Here is a 22,609-nt window from a genome sequence, read left to right on the forward strand (position 1 = left end):
TACCATGAAACAAATTCAGGATTTTTGACTTCCTGATTATTTTGAGCCACTGTGCGTGTAGGGGCAGGGTGAGAACCGTCGAGATGGTCATAAATGTTGTGACCACGCATAAGCATGGACACTTGTGCTTTCCAAAGGAAAAAATTGTGGTTGCCAGTTAGTTTGATTGGTAACTGGGTGACAGAATTGAACTGGACAATTATGGTGTTAGCATCTGAATTGGTTGCAGTTATGTTTGTGACCCTTTTGATGGGAAAAGTGGGAGGGATCAAACAAAAAAATTATACTCGTGAGAGTTAATTGGCTCTGGATACCATATGAAGTATAAAATTGTTAATGGAATAAAATGAACGATGCTTCTTATTGATTGTAGACTGAGTATATATAAATACAATACAACAAAGAGATAACTAAGAAAAGGATAATACTTATCTATATACAAGATTCCTAAAGAGAAGGAACTACTAAATTTGAAATTTAAAAAATAGGAGCTGATTTTATCCTTTATTATATATAACACCTATTTTTTTGTAAACAGACCTATATCTACCGAATCAAAAAAGAAGTTCTAAACTGGTTTTAAAAGTATTTCAAATCATAAAAAAAAAAAACAGGATTTTAGTTTTTGAAATATAGACAAGAGGGAGTTGTTAGGATGACAAGTACGATCACGTTCAACCCGAAGGTTGTATGCTCAAGTTATTAACTATATTTATTTACCTCTTGTTATTTACCTCTCATTTCTAGCTGTTACAATTTGACTAAGTCTCTTATGTTTGGAGCATATTTCGGAATAGTTAGCTTTAGTTAGTTAGCTGTAGATAATGTGCAGATAGTGGCCTGAACTTTAGGTCTAGTTAGTTGTATATTGTGTATTTAAAAGCTTGCTACCAGCGTTAATAAAATTATCCTTTTAATCTCCTTCGCTGAATCTTTATATGGTATCAGAAGCCCCATAAGCTTTACCGAGTTAGATCCATTTCATTCTCCTTAATCTTTCTCATCTATGGCTCAAGTAAATGATGCTACTGATGCCAGTGGTTCTGTAGTTTCTACCACTACTCATGTGGTATAGTTTAATCCCGTTGCTCAGTTACCTATTAAACTATAAGGTAATCTCAAATTCTCAACATGGAAAGCACAACTTGTAATGCTACTAAATGGGCATCAACTCATGGGACATCTTGAAGGAACCACAATCGCTCCATCACCTACTATTACCCAAAATGGTCTTACTGTACCAAATCCCAGTTATCAAATCTGGTTCTCTCAGGTTCAATTGATCCAACAAGCAATGATGGCATCAGTGGATCCTACAATTGCTCCAACTATTGCAGCAGCACCATCTGCTAACAAAGCGTGGGAACTTCTTCACACAGCCTACGCCAACAAAATCCATATTCGCATCTTCAGCTTGAGAGATCAACTGCAAAACACCAAGAAGACTTCCAAAACCATTGCAGAATACCTGCAGGAGGTTCGTTCCTTCTCCGATGCTCTTAAAGTTGTTGGTCCACTTGTCAATGATGATGAAATTATTGTCAAAATTTTAAGTGTCCTTGGCCCCGAGTATCGTGAAATCTCTACAGCGATACGAGCACAAGACTCTCCTTTGAGCTTTGAAGAATTATTTCACAAGCTCACAGATCATGACCTTTTCCTAAAACATTAAGATCTGGAAAAACCATTTATGGTCATAGCTGTTGTTGCTTAGAATTCCAACATGCCTCCGCAATTCAATAGGAATAATCCTTGCTTCAACAATTAACCAAGGAAACCATCGCAGTCTCAAAAATGGAATTCTAACAATCAACAATCAAATTTTAACAATCAACAAAACAGGCGACCACCTAAGTAATCTGTCAAATATCAATTGTGCCAAAAGTTTTATCACACGGCAGATGTTTGTCGCTCCAAGTCGCACAATCATTTTGAAGCTAAGGCTAACTTTGCATCTGGGCAGCAATCATCTGGAAAATCTTGGATTTTAGACTCTGGAGCAACTCACCATGTGTCACGACCCGAACCTAGGCCCTGGCCGTGATGGGCATCTCGAACCATGAAGGCTGAGAGCCCTTCTAACTTGCAATCACATACACCATTCATATATAAAGAGGAAATGCAAAAATACAAAACAATACGGAATCATGGTCAATATCTCAATTCAATTGAAAAATTTGAAATGGACTCCATAAACCTCTAACAATGTCTAACAATAGTTTGTGAAATCTCTAACAACTGAAAATAACATTTGTCAAAAATCTGGAACAAGGCCCCCAGTCGGGCCATGAATCAAAAATAAAATAACAATAACAAGTTCTAATACAGGCCTTTTGAAGTAAGGGAGGCTCACCAGTTGCAAATTTCTAACAAGTCAATCTACCGCTTAACGGGACCCCAGATGGTGTCTCAGAATCCTGAAATATAGGGGGGTCAATACAGATGTACTGGTACGCAATAATGAATTTATACATATATAACATAGGTAGGAGCAAGTCATAAAACATTATTGTACTACCCCATATTTTCAGGTTAGTCTTTGAACCGTTGTTTCTACGTATATAAGTTATAATCCAAGTGATTCTCATGTGAATATAAGTTTCATGATCTTTATACTAGTGTGTGAAATGCTCATGAGGTTAAAAATGTTCATAGAAATTATTTAGAGCCAAGTTAGGCTAAGATCCTTTGATTCGCCCAAAACTTGGCATTTGATTCTACAAGGATCTACTTTGAACATATGTAAATTCTTATATACATATAATTTTGCAGCTCAAGACCCACCAAATTATAAATTGAATTATCTTTCCAACGATACCAATTTTTCCTTAAAAAGATACCCGAGCAAAAAGCTATGGTTATTTTCTTGAGTGAGGCAGTAAGGTCATGCGATGCATGCTCCATTCCGGAGCACAAGAGCATGCGATGAACGCTCCATTTCGGAGCACTAGAGCATGCGTCGCATGCTCTAGTCCACCCCTGAGATTTTCAGCTTTCAGTTTACGCATCCAGAGGGATATTTGTGTAATTTTACCACCCCTATATAATCCAAAAACACGGGATTAACTCCCATTTACACAAAAATATACCAATTCTTCCCAAGAACACATTAGGATTTTCAATAGGGGATTCAAGTTCAAGAAAAATTCTCCATTTGTTTTCAAGGATCTTTCATCTAAGGTATGCATAGTGTTCATCCATAGAGCTCAAGAATCAAGTTTTAAATCATGTATTGGGAATATTTTGTTATGGTATGATTATATTCATGTTGATGGTTGTTGTATGGTTTCAAGTTGGGATCTTTATGTATTTTCATGAAGCTATATTTGCATGTAAGTTGAAATCTATGAAATTAGTTGTTTATGATGTGTTGATTTGATCCTTAGGCCTTTTCCCTAAATGGTGCACGTAAGGTGTTTGATTAAATGTTTAAGAGAAATAAGAAACATGTATAATGAATCAATATGACCTAAAAGATGAATTCATACCATTAACCTTATGCTTGAATGGTTTCCATGATATTGTTGTACAATGAATATGTTGTTGGAATGCCATGATGTTAAGAGTATGAAATTATGATCTTTATGATATGCATTCCCTCCTATGTAGAAGATTATGAGAACCATGTGTAGTATGAAATTCCCAACTTATGGTATTATGAATTGTGGACTTTAGTCCTATGATCAAGAAGTGTCATGTTATGTGAGTTTTCTTCTATCGAGTCCTGGGGGTACTTGTACTCAAAAAATATAGTTGTGTGCCTAGAGTCAGTGTCATGTTTACACGATATCCTCAGTCAAGCCATAATCCATACAACGCAGTTAGTCATGTGACTCAGGAAAGCTCAGTAATTCAATAATCTCTGTAGTGATCCGTCAGTCAACGGAACTCCATGAATTCAGTTCAGTCTAATCATTTTCAGTGTCTATTCAGATGGGAGTAGTAATTAGTACTGAGTGAACCCAAGGATGGGAACTCACTTGTCAGATTAGGGTGTGATTCTTAGAAGCAATCCTTGTGTTCTAGAACTACGTATCCAGCTTAGGTTGGGACATCTTAACCTGTCAGATCAGGGTTGATGAGGTGACTTGACCTGTCAGATTAGGGTCCCACCGTTCTCATTAGAGTACCTGCCAGATTAGGGTACTCACAGCTTGTCCTTACAAGTGGTGCGGTATTGACACCCTTCCAATCAGGGCATAGACTGGACCCCAACCCAGCTTTACTAGCTCATTTAGGGTATGTCGGTTAGATGACTACTTCCCACAGTTTCAGTATCAATCTCAGTAATAGAACTCAGATAGTTCTATAGATTTCAGGACTATCAGATACAGTCAACTCAGATACAGTACGGAACTCAGCTAGTTCAATCAGATTTAGGACTGTCAGATACAGTCACTCATGTTATCAATTATATCAGAACTCATGTTACTGGCATTCAAATTCAGTAATTATGTTATCACAAACTCTTTTAATAGTATATTAACTATACGAAACTCATGTTGTCAGTCTTCAGTTTCAGGACTATCAGATACAGTCAATTGGACCAGTTCTTCATAATCAGGATTGTCAGAAACAATTATTGTTTTATCAATAATATAACATCAGTTCCTCAGTATTCAGTAGACTTAGTTATCAGTATTAGTAAACTCAGATGTCAGTAAATCAATACTCAGAAGTTAGTACCCAGTGTCAGTATGGTCTCAATTACAGTTACATAATTATGCATTTATTCTCACGTTTATGTATACAGTCATTTAGTATTGTTCATGCATATGAACCCCATGCATTCATCCTACATCACATCCATACCAGTACATTCAATCGTACTGACATATTCACGCTATGGTGTTTTATTCTACACTATAGGTTTAGAGGCATGAGTTCCAGAGCGTCAGTAGCATTCCAAGTTTCAGCAGTTAGAGTTTGCAGTGAGTTCTCTTCATTCGAGGGCGATATGATTATGTATTTATTTTAGTATCTCAGTTTAGCTTCCAATAGTTGGAGTTAGTTGGAGACATGTTTCGTCAACTCCTTATTCAGATAGTTTAGAGGCTTTCAGATGACTACAGTATTTTTAGACACTTTATTATAGTTTTGTTTTGGTATTGTGATACCACATTATCAGTTATGTTTTATCAGATGTTTTGAACCTTATGGCCTTTCAGCCTTTATTTCCGCATTTATAAAATATATTATGTCTTATTTGTTGACCAATACTCGACAACAAACGATATTATGTCTTATTTGTTGACCAATACTCGATATTAGATCGATACTCATTTTTGAGATGTTAATTGTGTCTTCGAATGATGGTTCTTGAAGTTCTTGGACTAGGAACTTGAAATCTTGAATAAATTTGGAGAATTAATGGTGAACTTTGGAGGTTCTTGAAGTTGGATGTAGGAGCTTAGGGTTTTCTTTTTGAGGGAATTTGATGAAATATAACATATAATGCTTCTAATAGGCTTTAATATGGGGTTTGGATGTATTTTGGGTGAGGGGGAATGACCAAAACGCCCCTAAAAATCAAATAATTCTCGAATCTATCCTTTGGTGGACTATTTTGATAGTCTGAAGTAGATCAACCATAACGTTTTACTCTGATATCCAAATTGGATGAAACTAATTTCATTAGAAAGAGGACTATCATATATTTCCATTGATATATAGTATATCACCCAGATCATTGCGTACGAGGAGTTATGATCGTTTGAAGTTGACCCAAAAATTCACTTTTGATAGGCTGAAGTAGATCGACCATAACTTTTTGCTCCGATAGTCAAATTGGATGAAACCAATTTCATTGGAAAGAGGACTCGCAGATCTTTCCGTTGATATATAGTAGATCACCCAGATCACTATGTACAAGGAGTTATGATTGTTTAAAGTTGGAGAAAAAAGACGCTAGGCCTTAGTACTTTTCCTGCACGTTTTACTGTTCACTACTATTCACGGTTCGATCGGAATGTTCATAACTCGTCGCTCGGGTGTCCGTTTTAGATAATCCACATATCGTTGGAAAGCTTATTCGATACTCTACGCAATGGTGGGTCATAATCTAAGACATTCCACACGAAAAATTTATAATTCATTCTAGAAGATAGAACCCAACACGTTTAAGCACAAAATTTCAACGAAAAATTTCCTGGGGTATTAAATCATCCCCCCTTGGAAACATTCATCCTCGAATGACGCTAGACATGCCAAGATTAGATAGGGAATAGAGCATACAGCTGAAACCATTCGTTAGACTAATCACCACATCGTTTCTCACTCTGAATGCAACATAGAATGCATAAATTCAAGAAACTACAGCTGAACACATAATAAATGACAGTTGAACTACTGCAAATTTTATCAAAAGTGCATGATTTAGGAAAGAACGATACCTTCATCTTGATCGGAGTTCGCGAAAAATAGGTGCGGGTACTTGGATCGCATATCTACCTCAGCTTCCCAAGTTGCACCCTCAACAGATTGGTTTCGCCACAACACCTTGACCAAGGGAACTTCTTTGTTCCTTAGTCTTCGGACACTGAAATCAAGAATCTCAATAGGAATCTCATCAAAAGAAAGATTTTCTTGAATGTCAGCACTCACAGAGGAATCCACAACCACAGCATCGCTAATATGCTTTCTAAGCATGGAGACATGGAATATTGGATGAACAGAGGACAACTCGGAAGGCAACTCGACCTCATAAGCTACCTTACCAACACGGCTAAGAATTTTGTAAGGACCAACATAACGGGGACTAAGCTTCCCCTTCTTTCCGAATCTCTTCACCCCCCTCATGGGTGAAATTTTCAGATACACTAGGTCACCAACTTCAAACTCAAGGTCTCTCCTTCTAACATCCGCATATGACTTCTGACGACTCTGTGCAGTTTTCAACCTTTCCCTAATCAACTTAACTTTTTCCATAGCCTCAAATACCGAATCAGGACCACTCACAGCCGCTTCACCCCCCTCGAACCAACCTATGGGTGATCTACACTTCCTCCCATATAAGGCTTCAAATGGAGCCATGCCAATACTAGAGTGGAAACTGTTATTATAAGCAAACTCTATTAATGGTAAGTGATCATCCCAACTTTCCTTAAAGTCAAGTGCACAAGCTCTCAACATATCCTCTAAGGTCTGGATGGTCCGCTCAACCTAACCATCAGTCTGCGGATGAAAAGCAGAACTCAAAAGCACTTGGGTACCAAGACCCTTCTGAAAAGCTTTCCAAAATTGCGAAGTGAACTGAGTACCTCTATCCGAAATGATAGACAAGGGAACTCCATGCAGTCTGACTAGCTCTCGGATATACAATCTAGCGTAATCCTCAGCAGTATATGAAGTATGAACAGGCAAGAAATGAGCAGAATTAGTCAACCTATCAACCACAACCCAAATGGAATCATGATGGCGTCGGGAAGGAGGTAAACCAATCACGAAGTCCATATTTATCTCTTCCCACTTCCAGGTGGGAATACTAAACTCTTGCATCATACCACCAGGTCTTTGGTGTTCAACCTTAACCTGTTGGCATGTTGCACACTTAGATACAAACGCTGCTATATCTTTCTTCATGCCACTCCACCAATAGATTTCCCGCAAGTCTCGGTACATCTTGGTGGCACCAGGATGAATAGAATATCACGCCCCGTGCGCTTCAGCCATAATCCTCTGTCTCAGATCATCAACATTCGGGACACACAATCTACCTGCAATATGAACACACCATCTCCCCCTTGGGAGAAAACCTCTACTTTTTGGTCCTTGACTAACTCCTTCAGTCTGACCAAACTAGCATCTAAGTATTGCTTTTCCTTCACTTCCAAAACCAAGGAGGATTCGGAACTACTCTGAACCCCTATACTACCTTCGGCAGAGTCAAACAACTTAACCCCCAATCTAGCCAAACGATGTACATCACGATCCAACTCTTTCTTACCTTCTACCACATGCGAAACACTACCCATGGACACTCTACTTAAGGCATCCGCCACAGCATTGGCCTTGCCCGGATGGTACAACACACTCATATCATAGTCCTTTAACAATTCTAACCATCGTCTCTGCCTAAGATTCAATTCTCTCTGGGTAAACACATACTGCAGACTCTTATGATCAGTGCAAACATCAACATGGACACCATACAAATAGTGTCTCCAGATTTTCAAAGCAAACACAACAGCAGCCAACTCAAGGTCATGGGTGGGGTAATTGTCTCATGGGGTTTCAACTTCTAGCATAAGCTATCACCTTACCCTTCTGCATCAATACACAACCCAACCCAACTGTTAAAGTATCACAGTACACCACAAAACCATCAACACCATCAGGCAACATCAAAATAGGGGCTGAAGTGAGTCGAGTCTTCAACTCCTGACAACTCTTCTCACAAGATTCGGACCACAAGAACTTCACTTTCTTTTGGGTCAATCGAGTCATAGGAGACACTATAGAGGAGAAACCCTCAACAAAACGGTTGTAATAGCCAGCTAAACCCAAGAAACTTCGGATATCAGGCGAAGAAATAGGTCTAGGCCAATTTTTAACATCTTCGGTCTTTTGGGGATCAACTCTAATACCCTCGGAAGAAATGATATGACCCAGAAAAGCAATTGACCTTAGCCAAAACTCACACTTACTGAACTTGGCAAGCAACTTGTGATCTCTAAGGGTTTGCAAGACAGTTCAGAGATGATCAGAATGTTCATCCTCACTACGGGAGTACACCAGTATATCATGGATGAACACTATGACAAACATATCCAGATATGGTCTGAACACTCGATTCATGAGGTCCATGAAAGATGCTGGGGCATTAGTTAACCCGAAAGACATAACAAGAAACTCAAAATGGCCATAACGAGTTCGGAAAGCGGTTTTTGGTATGTCACACTCCCTCACTGTGAGTTGATAATAGCCGGAATGAAGGTCTATCTTTGAGAAATAACTTGCAACTTTCAATTGGTCAAACAAATCATCTATTCTCAGAAGGGGGTGCTTATTTTTTACGGTGACTTTATTTAGTTGGCGGTAATCAAGGCACATACGCAAAGAGCCATCTTTCTTTCTCACAAACAACACAGGAGCACCCCAAGGAGAAACACTGGCCTTATGAAACCCTTATCTAGTAGATCTCTGAGTTGCTCTTTCAACTTCTTAAGTTCTGCAGGGGCCATATGGTAAGGAGGAATAGAAATGGACTGAGTATCGAGAAGAAGATCAATCCCGAACTCTATCTCTCTATTAGGAGGTATCCCTAGGAGATTATCCGGAAAGACATTAGAAAACTCATTGACGATGTTAACAGACTGGAGAGTTGGAGTCTCAGACTTAGTGTCTTTGACTCTAACCAAATGGTAAATACACCCCTTGGAAATAAGCTTTCTAGCTTTGAGGTAAGAGATAAAATGACTCTTGGGTGACACAGAATTCCTAGACCACTCAAACACGGATGCACCCAGAAATTGAAACTTGACCACTCGGGTCCGACAATCAATAGAGGCATAAGAAAAATACTGCCAGTCCATACCCAGAATCACATCAAAATCTACCATGTCTAACTCAATCAGATCAGCCAACAAGACTCTATGAAGAACGGTAACAGGATATTTTTTATACACTTTCGGGGCAACAATCGAATCACCCACTGGGATAGAAACTAGGATAGGCTCAGGAATAATCTCAAGACTCATTTCAAAATTCACAACAATCAAAGGTGTAACATATGAGAAACTAGATCCAGGATCCAACAAAGCATACACATCAAACTGAAATATACGAAGCATACCAGTAACAACATTAGGAGAGTCCTCCTATTCCTGGTGGGACGGTAAAGCATAGAATCTATTCTGTCGCTTCCCGCCAGCATTGCTAGAAGAGGCGCCCTGAGCTGGGGCTGGGCGAGTCGCTAGAACTAGAGCACTAACAGTCTGAGTCTGGGTCTAAGGGCGATAGTCACGACGCCCTTGTCCATCCTGTGGACAATCTCTAACTCTGTGAACCATGTCACCACACCGGAAACAACCTCTCTTCTCACCCCAACACTCACCTGAATGAGCCCTACCACAATTAGGACACAGGGGACGATTTGGCTTACTGCCAGCACTGTACTGGGACCTGGATGCATATGACCTGCTACCTTGCTCCTGCCTACCTCTAGGCACGGGACCACTAGCATATGACGGTGCTGGCATAGAAGAACGATCCTGATATTGAGGGCGACTCCCTCCCTGCGATCTAGTCTGACCCTGTCCGTGCTGCTCGGACCTAGCTCTCTCATTCCCTCTCATTCTATCTCTCTCCTTAATCTTGTCTACCTCAATCTGTTGGGCATAAGTCATCAGCCTAGAAATATTTATCTCACTATTCAGCATAGCAGACCTACACTCCTTAACCACATAACTAGACACTTCAGTCACAAACTTACTCATACTAGCCCGATTATCAGCTACTAAGTCAGGAGCATACTTGGCCAACTGATTGAACTTTAGACAGTACTCCCTAACAGTCATAGAGCCCTGTCGCAGGTTCATAAACTCTTCCACCTTCGCCTCCCTCATCTCCAAAGGGAAAAACTTATCCAGGAATGCATCCTGGAACTCTTGCCAAGTTGTAGGGACAGCTCCCTCACCTCTACCTTTCCTCCAAGCAGCAACCCAGTCATAAGCAAGGTCTTTCAACCTATACGCAGCCAACTCCACACTATGTTTCTCAGATACATGCATCACCTGAGTAATCTTCCGCACCTCCTCTAAAAACAACCGTGGATCCTCATCAGACTTGGACCCATAGAATTCCAGCGGATTCATCCGCATGAAGTCACGGATCCTGGTAGTAGTTGAATCACCTCCCTGCTGCTGTGGAGCCAGGGCTGGGTTGGCCTAAACATTTACAGTAACAGCTTGGGCCAGCGCCTGAAAGGCTGCTCGAAATTCAGCATGAGACACGTTTTCATTCAATGGGTTAGTGGGTTGAGATTGCTGACCATCATTATTTCTTCTCGTTTGACGTGGAGGCATATTTCTGAAAGAGGAGAGCACGAATCAATAGCAGAGAGAGACACTTTAAGCACGATAAACTTCTGAAAGAAAGAATCACACTTTTTCCTAAAATGTCTTATAGCCTCTTGCTCATAGATGTGGCGCGCTACACACCGATGATCAAGACTCTACTTAACGTGGCTTGTCAGACTCCCTAGGACACCTTAAAACCTTAGGCTCTGATACCAAGTTTGTAACGCCCCAGAAAATGAGTCCCGGAGCGTCACACGGTGCTTGAGGCTACGAGTAGCCCCAAGCTAACCCTTTGAGCCATTTTCATTCAGTTCAACACAAATCAACGGGGTTTCCATAAATAACCCTCAAATATCAACAGAGTAATCATCATCCAAGAATAAAAGAATTTCAGAAAGATAACAAAATATGACTTATTAGTCAACTCCCAACATCTATACTAGTCTGACAAGCCTCTAAGAAAATCAATAAAACCAACGAGCCATTGAGACATATCCCAACTGACTCATACTCAGTTATCAAATGTAAACAATTCTATGAAACCAACATCAGACATCACGTCCTCGAAACATGAGGACTCACCAATACAGAGGATGTAGAACAGCGTGCCCGAAGAATCAATGTCGAACCGGAACTGAGCACCTGAACCTACATTCCGAGAAAATACAGCCCACATCCGAAGATGTGGGTCAGTACCATGGAAAGGAACCGAGTATATGGGGGTGTATGCAGTTGTATAAACATCATCATCATAAATATTTATAAGAAATATGCAGGATGTATGAAAGACTCACATAGCCCGAAGAAAATCATCATCTTCATGAAGCATCCTTACCCTCTGAACTTTGGTCTTTTGCCTGTCAATATGAAGTCTACCTTATTAATCGACTTCCCACTCCCATCCTCAATACTGAGTCACCCTACCAAAAATTATTTGGTCGATCTCCTGACTATTACACACTCAAAGTTTTTGGTTGTCTTTGTTACCCATGGCTTACACCTTATATCAAAAATAAACTTGAACCCCGGTCCACCCCGTGTGTGTATTTAGCTATCTCTCAGACTCACCATGCTCGATCACATGTGCTTTGACCCCGTCCAGTCCAAAATTTTCATAAGTCGCGATGTTTAATTTTTTGAAAAAGAATTTCCTTTTAAACAATTGTCCATTCATTTATGAAAATATACTTCCCAATTAAGTTGGGAAGTTATTGACTCCAAAGAGGACAGTCCAACAACAATTCAAACTACTCCTCATACAAGTCACCAAAGAAGCAAAAAGAGTGGGCTAGGGATAAAAAAGAGTTTTTGAAATATATGAATTGGAGTCTTATCAACCGGTCCACCACCAACCCCTTAAAAAAATAAAAGAATTGGAGGTAGGTATTACCCTACCACCACCAACCCATTTTGCTTATAATATTAAAATGGGTTAGATTCGCTCTTGTTCAGAAATGTGATTTAATATATTGGAATTGGAATCTAGTTGTTTGATTCTTGCGTTTCAACCACTTGTTTAGGAAATTACTTTCACAATTGATCAATCGTTATCTCCATCATTAATAACAATTACTACAACAACATAGTCAGTAAAATCCTAGAAATAGGGTCTGAGGAAGATATCGTGTACTCCAACCTGACCCTACAAGTTAGAGAGGTCATTTCTGATAGATCCTCGAAAATTCACTATATTTGATGGGGTATAAAAGTCTGGAAGTACAATGACTTCTTATATATGTCATAATTGTTACTTCTTCGAATACATTTTACTAATTTTATAGGAATACATTTTCCTTCGTACCAAACACATCATGTATGCTTCCTTGTTTCTCCTTGGCTTTTGTCTAGGAATGGTTGCCTCTTATGTTTTTTGCAACGCGGAATAAATACATAATCATATCCTTTCTTTGAAGGGTTTCTCGTTGTTGTAATCTCCCCCCCCCCCCCCCCCAACTATACATGGTCAACTGTGTGAAAACACTCTTTGTTCATTTTATTTATTATTTATTGTAAGCATTTTTTGCTAGAGACTATTCCGTGACCTCCTAACAACTTTAAATTGGTAATGTTAAATTATGATCCATATTACTTTACTTTTATAATAAATGACTGCCCTACCAACTATGTTTCTAATAGGCCAACTAAATAATAATAGATTATTGGCATTTTAGACTACCAATAATATGCACATGTGATCACATATTCCAATAACAAGGAGCAGAATTAACAATTGTTTAATGATGTTGGGTATTAAAAATAATTCAAAGGAACGTCATTGAGTTGAATTTGTAATAATCTTGGAATTGTAAACTAATCATGAAGCGTTCAAACAAAGCAGCAGAATTAACAATTAAATAAAAAGACTAAGATGATAATGGTTATTAATACAATCCAAAAGTAGTTGTATTTTAATAATCTTGGAATTGTAAATCTGGATCTACCTATTACATTTTACACTTGATTTACCAAAGTACTTCAACTACTCTGACAAAATCATTTTGATCCCATAGATAGCATATTCTATTTGCTATTGTTCAAGATTGTTTCTCAAACAAGGTAAGTTTTTTTTCTTTTCTAGTTTTTTATGACTCAAAGATATAACAAAATGTTTTCTTTTGATTTTATTTACAACATAATAACATGATTTGGATGGTCGAGAAAGAGATCCCGTAAGTTTTTCAAGTGGAAGGTATCCCGTGTAATTAGTTGAGGTGCACGCAAGCTAGCCTGGATACCACGGTTATCAAAAACAGAAACTCAACTATCTCTAATATTTGGATCCACTGTGTTTAGTATAATTATTTCTTATGCCTAACTATGACTACAAAAGTCAATGAGTTGTAAATCTAGATCAAGCTAGTTGATTCTACTTTCAATTACTTCTTTTACCAAATTACTTATCTACTCTGACAAAATCTTTTTGATTCTACAGATAACTTACCCTCTTTGCCACTGGTCAACACTATTTCTCAAACAAGGACTTCTATCGCTGAACTTCAGACCGTAAAAAGGTAACATCATGTTCAAAGTCTCTTGTTTTTCTATCTTCTAGTGGAAATTTACCAGGGATTTCATTTTACATTATGACTCTATGATATAACGGAAAGGTTTTTCTTATAATTTTATTGGCAGCATAATTACATGGTGCATAAAGTATCCAGTGTTAGCAGGGTCGGAGGAAGGGCCCGTGGCTTCTTCCACGGCTTGAACCTGTGACTTATAGGTCATATGGATACAACTTTAATATTGCTCGTAGGGGTAATACATAAATCAGTTACTACTCTTGATACATAATGTACAGTGTTATGCCTTTTGACTACTTCTTCAGCCTATTACTTCAACTTGTCACACAAAAATATGTCAAAAGGTAAGACTATGTTGAAGGTCACTTAATCAGAGGTCTCGATCGGGGTGTAGTGGAATGAATGAGAATCAGAGGTCTTGATCGGGGTGTAGTGGAATGAATGACAATTTAGACTTTAATTTGAGTTTGGTGATTGAATGTAATGATTCGCCTAGCGGGTTGTGGCTTGTAAGATGTCAGTCCTAACTTCAAAATATGGGTAGTGTCATGATCCCCACAATTGTCGTTAGGTAAATAATAGAATCCTCCATTCTTAATCAGAGGTGCATTTTCCACTTTCCACTGTTCGAATCCTCATAATATGAATATAAGGCAGACTTTCATATTTTCACAGTTGATTAAGATGACCTAAGATGATAGTGATTATTAAAAAGTCAATGAATTGTATTTTAACTTAGGATTAGCTGTCGATCTCTATTTGGTTCTTCTTTGTGTGGCTTGACTTTCAAGTTCATTTGTCAATTACTTCAGCTACTCCCGAGTTACCTAAGATGCTGATTTTGGCATATGTGATTTTCTTCTAGTTGGTGTTTTTATATGCTAGTTAGTAATGGTTTGTCCCTCACGAACATTAGTAACACTAACTATTTGGTTGACACTATAACTAGTTTCAGGGGACAATCATCGATGCTACTGTCACCCATCACTATAAATCACCATAATCAGTCGCCACTAGCCTTGACCATCATTTGCAATCTATCACCACAACTACCCTTACATGTAACAACCACCAATCATTAACGACAATCTATAATCATCAATGGCCATTATATAGCACTAATCACTATTATCACTACCACCATTAACCACTATTGTCAAGCGCCATCAACCTCTTAGCTACTACATACCAATAAGGACCATTATTAGCCAATACTATTACAAACCACCACCTCCGACCGACACACACAGCCACCACAGTAGTTATCCATTGCCACCACCAACACCATATAATTTTTAAAATATTTTGTTTGGTATAATATTATTAATTAGTATTTTATATATGTCCCTTTTTATATAAATTGAATTGAAATGAATTTAAAACTAATATTATCAGAATGTATAACTTAAATAGCTAGGTGTACAAGTCCTTTCCGCTATCTACAGTTCTTACCATCAAAATGTTGCATGTTGACCAGTTCAAACATATTACTGACCCACACTCTTTTCTGTGTATCTTCTTGTCACGACCCGAGCTGAGGCCCTAACCACGACGGGCATCCCGAACCATCAAGGCACGAGAGACCCTGTAACTCCCCAACCCACTAGTGATATTGTATGTTCTGGGCCCACGCCCGCATGGCTTTAAAATGCGTCACTAGGAGTAAGGCTTGCTTACTTATATACCCAGCATCCCTCCTGTGTTTTGTCGATGTGAGACTCCTTATTCTTAGTTGGGGTGTTACACTTCTCCTCCACACAAATTTTATCAAAGCTAATACTTTGCTGTAAAGGGGAACATTATAGTCTTACAATCAATGCTGCATGTGTTCACTACTCCAAACATATTTTTTCTGCCTAACCCTTCTCTCTTTATCTTCACCTCCTCACAAATGTTGTTATCTAGTTAATATAGTCATACACAAAAACAAACAACAACCATTTCATATTTTTCATGAACTAAAAAGATTAGTCTCTCATAATAACTTAAAATATCGTGTGTTTAATTATGGTACTCACATCTGTAACTTCACTCATTGGAGTTGACAGAAAATAATTAACTTATTTATATGTGCAAAAACGTACGTTTTCTGCTATGAAATTAATTTTATGCTTCTTTCTTTTTTAATCAGATTAGGAGAATTTGACTTGTGAAACTTTAAAGACACTTATAGTCATGGAAAAACAAGGAGCAACAGAGAAATGGAAAGCAAACAATTTTCAGGTATGTCATGAAAACTGAACTTTACTTATTTACGTATCCGTTAATTAGTTACTTATATAAACTAATTTTGTGTCACGACCCAAACCGAGGTCCTAGCCGTGACGAGCATCCCGAACCATGAACGTCCGGACACCCCTCTCTATCTGGTAGTCATGCACAACATTCATATAATAAAAGAAGATGCTCAAAGAAATATAATATGGAATCATGGTCATTTTGAATTCGATCAAAATACTGAAAACTGCAATTCAACATCTAAAGAATATCTGACTCAGTCTGGGAAATCTCTACTACATGCAAAACAAAGCTGTCTGAAAACTGGGACAAGGCTCCCAGTAGACGAAAACCATAATAAATGATAACTGACTGGAAACAAATAGGCCTTCTGAAATATAGAAGGCTCACCAACTGCACTCTGCACTTTTGCCGGAAGAATTCTACTGCTTAGCCAGACCGCTATATTGAGCCTCAGAACCTGGGAGGTAAGGGGTCAATACAATTATACTGATACGCAGAGAAAATTTAAAATAATAATTTATATTCAACATATGAGAGAAATTTAAAAACAGTTCATAAATATGATACATGGTAAGACTCACATGGGCATTTTTAAAAGACTCCGTAAAATCATCTGAACTCTATGACACACTTTGTTTTACTTCTGCACTGGGTGGTATACCCTACAATTCTGTAATTTCACAGGCTATATGGAATCTGCCCTTAACTCGGCAACCAAGCCCCCAACCCAAGTTTGCCGCAATGGTCGGAGTCTCTGAATCTCTACTACGCCATAAGGCCGTCGCCAGCGTACAATAGTAACACACCTGTATCGGCAAAATACGATTTTGGGCTATGATTCGATTGACTTGTGCCCTCTTCGGGTGTAACGCCCCGATTTTCTGAACCGAAATGCTACACGGTGCTAATAATTCCGAAGGACCACTAGATAGCCCATGACTAATATCTGTACCTAAACACTGCATAATATTTCATAATAATGCGGAATACGTAAAGTTGTAAGGCCATAAAGTTCACACCAGATAAAAATACAAAACATCTAAGATGTATAACAATACCAAAACTGATAATACTGAAGTCTGAACATACTATAGTCTAAAAGTCTCTAAACTGTCTGAATAAGGAGTTGAGGGGACATGTTCCCAACTAACTCCGTCTGTTGAAAACTACACCGAAATACTGAAATAAATAATAACATAATTGTCCTCAAAGGATAAGGACTCACTGCTAACTTTGGCTGCTGAAAACTGAAATACTGTTGATGTTCTGGAGCGCGTTCTTCTAAACCTGTGGTATAGAATAAAAAACCATAGCGCGAATATGTCAGTACGATTGAACATACTGATTATTCAAGTGAGGTAGGCTAAAAGCATGGAGTTCATATGCATGAACTATACTGACATAATAACATGAATGTGAGAATACATGCATGAATACGTAACTGTAACTGACATCGTGATAGGACTAAATACTAAGTTCTAACTACTGAGTCTACTGATAACATGGATTTACTGATATTTGAGTTACTAATACTAAGATACAGAATGATTGTATTACTGATAATCTGACAACTGAGTTTACTGATATAGATATCTGGGTTTAATGATATTGATAAATGAATGATTGTTTCTGATAGTTCTAAATTATGAAGAACTAATCTGAATGACTGTATCTCTGACAGTCCTGAATTTGAATAATGATAACAAAAGTTTTGAATGACTGATCTATCATGAGTACTGATAACTGATAACATGAGTTCTGATAACTGATATAACTGATAACATGGGTGGATGTATCTGACAGTCCTGAATCTGATGGAACTATCTGAGTTTCGTTCTGCATCTGAGTTGACTGTATCTGATAGTCCTGATATTCTGAAGAACTATCTGAGTTCTTTTACTGAAGCTGATACTGAAACTGTGGGAAGTAGTTATCTAACCGACATGCCCCATATATTGTTATTATAGCTGAACTGGGGTCCAATCTGTACCTTGACTGGAAGGGTGTCGATACCGCACCACCAGTAAGGACATGCTGTTAAAGACCCTTATCTGATAATGTCCCCATATAAGAGAACGGTGGAACCCTTATTCTGACGGTGTTGGTCCACCTCATCAACCCTCAAAATAACAGTGTTGATTTCTCAACCTATGCTGGCTACATAGTTCTAGAACGCAAGGATGACTGCTAAGAATCACACCCTCATCTGATAGTGTGTGTTTCCATCCTTGGGTTCACTCGGTGCTAATTACTACTCCCATCTGAATGATATTGAACTGATTATACTGAAATGATTTATTTCCTAGTCATACTAGGATTAACTGAACTGTTGCTGATTGTTTAACTGAATTGAACTGCGTTACTGATTTTACTGAGTTTCAAGGACTAACGGAACATTACTGAATTCTGTTAATTGACTGAATGTTATTGAGTTCTTTTAGCTGACTGAGTTTACTAATATCTGAACTGAATACTGAATTAAACTGTACTGATAATAAGATTTACTGAATTCCGTAGACTGATGAAATATTTTGGATCTATTAACTGACTAAGTTCATGAGATTTCTGAGATTACTAAGCTGATACTAAAGTTACTAAGTTTTCCTGAGCCATGAGACTAACTGAATTCTACTGATCATGGCTTGACTGAGAGTATCGCGAAAACATGACATGGCTCTAGGCACACAACTATATTTTTAGGGTACAAGTACCCCCGGACTCGATAGAAGAAAACTGATACTATATGAAAATTCTTGATCATAGGACTAAAGTCCACAATCATAATACCATAAGTTGGGGATTTCATGAAAGCACTTGATAATCATAATCTTGTACATGAATAGGAATGTATTTTAACATATCATAATTTCACAATTCTAATCTCATGAACATTCCATCAAACAACTACAAGGCATAGCTTTAACATGAGAATCATGTAGTAATTGCATGGATTCATTATTTAGATCCTTAATGGATCACAAGACATAAATTATTCAGTTGAACATTTTCACAAACATATGAAAGGCATGATTTTACACTTAGGCATATACAACATGCTCACGAATCATGACCATAACAACCAATTCACAAATTAAGGTTTTCAACATGAGATGATCATAATTCTACACACATGAAACACATGGATATTTCATTCATCAATTAACATATAACAATATTATGGATATAACATCCAACTTGCAATTTCAAGAACTTAACATGAAGTTCATACCACAAAATAAATTAGTTTTCATGATTCTTGAGACAACTCATGGAATTAAAAGTCAATTTAACATCATAATCAAGATTACACTTACATCCAACAAAATATCTTTAAAATCAACTATTTTCATAGATTTCAACTTACATGCTAACATAACTTCATAAAAATACATAAAGATCCCAACTTGAAACCATACAACAACCATCAACGTGAACATAATCATACCACAATAAAATATTCACAATACATGATTTAAAACTTGATTCTTGAGCTCCACGGATGAAAGGAATCCATGGATGAACACTATGCATACCTTAGATGGAAGATCCGTGAAAATTAATGGTGAAATTTCCTTGATTTTGATCTTCAATTGGAAACCCCTCTTCTTGTTCTGGAGAGGATTTTGAGAAAAAGAGTATATTTTGCTGAAATGGGGGCTTAATTCCGTGTTTATGAGTATATATAGGGTGGGAAAAAGACTAAAATACCACTAGGGAAAGAGAGAAAGACACAGCTGTCCCTCTATTGTTTACAGGCTGATAGACTGAAGTAAATTGATCATAACCTTTTACTCTGATGTTGGATTTGGATGAAACCAATTGCACTGGAAAGAAGAATCAAAGAGATTTCATTTGATATATGGAAGATCTCCCATTTCATTATATACAAGAAGTTATGATCCTTTGAAGTTGACCCTGAAATGCTGAAAACTGGGCAAAAGGCTGCAGAAGGGGCGGCGCCCTGCTTAGACCGGGGGTCTAAGCGAGGCTGCGTGGCCCTGTAGCCTTTTTCTATTGGTTCAGGAAATCAAACATACCCTTATGCTAATCCGAAAATTCCGAAACTCACTCGGGATGTACTACAACCTTGCCCCATCGCAACGCAACTTGAAAATCTAAAAATGGAGGTCGGGAAGGTCGTCAAATAAATCCTCAAAGTTTGAAGGCGTGAAATATGACTAAATGTTGAACACTTAGCAAAAAAAATTCTTATAAGTTTTGGATTTTCTTATCAAGCTTTAAGGAGCTGAGTTAGACTTAAAATTTTATAGGGTCTTACAATATCTCCCCCTTGGGAACATTCGTCCTCGAATGAGACTGACTGAGAGGGAAGGAAAGACAAGCTGAACATAAACTGAACATGAATGACTGAGACATGATTTCGTGACTGACGTGATTGATAAACTGAATATCATACTGATGCATATCTGATGCATGACTGATGAGCTGAATTCATGCATATCTGATGCATGACTGACTGACTCATGAATGCGTAACTGAATTTCTCAAAATGAGGATGCATATTTGATGCATGATTATATGACTAAACTGATACAAGAATGCATGACTGAATAGGCAGTGGTACTTAGTACCAAGTTTATAATGGATTCCTTGAACATAAGCTGAATATCAAGTTTATAACTGAAATTTGAACATGAAACTGAATAGTTCGAGGGTAAACTATTACCTCAAACTGAAAATACCAATAAGTCTGAGGTTAATTACTATTTACGCATAAGCAAAACATGAGAACATAACTGAGTCTGGAACGCGATGCATGAACTGAATATCACAATCTGAACTGAGTCTGTAACATGTGACATGGACTGAGTATCGTGAGCTAAACTGAGCCATTGAGTGCATGGCTTATGGCTGAGATTTGCAGCTAGAAGGTCCACTTATGAGTAACCCTTCCTCCAAATCGAACTCACTAAGAGAAAGAGAACGTCATGTTTATGTCATAAAGGTTTGGGGAATTAGAGTGTATCTCCCCCTTGGGACACTATGTCCCTTGAAGAAGGCTGGACTGACTTTGCTGAAATATTGATAAAAACTAAGGCGATGCACAAGGCACCTAGGGACTGAATCGCGACTGATTATCTCGGATCTGAAACTAAGGCATGATACATGAACTGAGTTGAATGCGCCACTACTTGGCAAAAATTTTTAAGGTGAGTTGAGGCCTATGAACATCATCTATGACGAAGTGACTAAGCCTTACACACTGCATCTGAGACTACTTAAAGATACACATGGGTGCTGAGCACGAATGCATAAATATACTTACTTATCTGATTAACTGAATGTCTAATAGCTGAATACTAGGTCTGTAAGACTGAACTGTACTTAGTCTGAATAACTAAACTGAAACTGTAGAGTATCATGCATAGAAGGTAATGACTGATGGGATCACATGAGGTAGCTGAGCATAAATGAGTGAAAACTATATTACTTGGAAATCAAGACCAAGCGTATGACATGATTTGGAAATATTCCAAAAATTGAGGTACTAAAATACTAACAATTGAGTAACTGATAACTGTACGTTGTGGGCAAGCAAGTCTGAAACTGAACAGAGTTTAGGATCTGATTAACTGAACTAGGACTGAATGCTAGATTCGAGTTACTAAATTTCTGAAATTAAAGTTCTTAAACTGATAACGAGGTACTTAATTCTGAGTCTAAATATTGATTACTAAGTGTTGAATACTGGAACTGAACTTTAGTAGTTGAGGCTAATACTAATGCTAATGTACTGAATTCTGATGGCTAATGAATTGATAACTGATAGCCATGGTATTGTAGGACTATCTTCGTCCTTTACTGAATATCGATCATTGGGTACTGAGTACTGTAAATGAGTGCAGAATAATGGAATGTCAACATCATGGATTATCACAAGATCAAACTGAGGATTTATGGGACATATTTTGAATTTATATGATCGTTAGGAGCATAGCATAAATAGCAGGAACTAAGAATACTGTAAAGCTTGGCATGAGTACCTAAGTCATGAGCTGCATGACTTGAGTTTTAGAGTTTTTATGTTCATCGGGCATGATTCGTGACACTGAGGGAGCCAGAACTGAACACCTTATGTTGGGAACTGAAAGCGCACATGATTTTATGGAAAACGTGTGAACATAAGATGTGTTCATGGAACAGATTCGTAATGCAGAGTAAACTGGGACTCCTTATACTGGGAACAGAAACCGTACAAGATTCATGGAAAAATGCATGATCATGGTTCGTGACCATAGAGTTGACATGTAAGACCTAAGTGGATTTTCTGATAGCTGAAGTACAAATCTTTATACTGAGAAGAGG

General features: G+C 38.0%; 1 protein-coding gene and 1 long non-coding RNA gene across 2 annotated transcripts; both read left to right on the forward strand.

Moving 5' to 3' along the window:
* The first annotated feature begins 1,174 nt into the window (after window positions 1-1,174).
* Window positions 1,175-1,672, forward strand: LOC107874539. Its single transcript, XM_016721305.2, has one exon. The coding sequence runs from the start codon at window positions 1,175-1,177 to the stop codon at window positions 1,670-1,672; it is 498 nt and encodes a 165-aa protein (XP_016576791.2).
* An 11,626-nt stretch (window positions 1,673-13,298) lies between these two features.
* On the forward strand, window positions 13,299-16,273 carry LOC124899205. The gene is made up of 3 exons (XR_007056321.1): window positions 13,299-13,574; window positions 13,951-14,029; window positions 16,173-16,273. It is a non-coding gene; the product is annotated as an uncharacterized LOC124899205 (long non-coding RNA).
* The last annotated feature ends 6,336 nt before the right edge of the window (window positions 16,274-22,609 follow it).

The sequence above is a fragment of the Capsicum annuum genome, chromosome 6 (genome assembly GCF_002878395.1).
Source record: "Capsicum annuum cultivar UCD-10X-F1 chromosome 6, UCD10Xv1.1, whole genome shotgun sequence".
NCBI lineage: Eukaryota > Viridiplantae > Streptophyta > Magnoliopsida > Solanales > Solanaceae > Capsicum > Capsicum annuum.

What these genes read in the sequence shown, in the direction of transcription:
- LOC107874539 (XM_016721305.2), top strand. Translation starts at nt 1,175, where the DNA reads ATGGGACATCTTGAAGGAACCACAATCGCTCCATCACCTACTATTACC.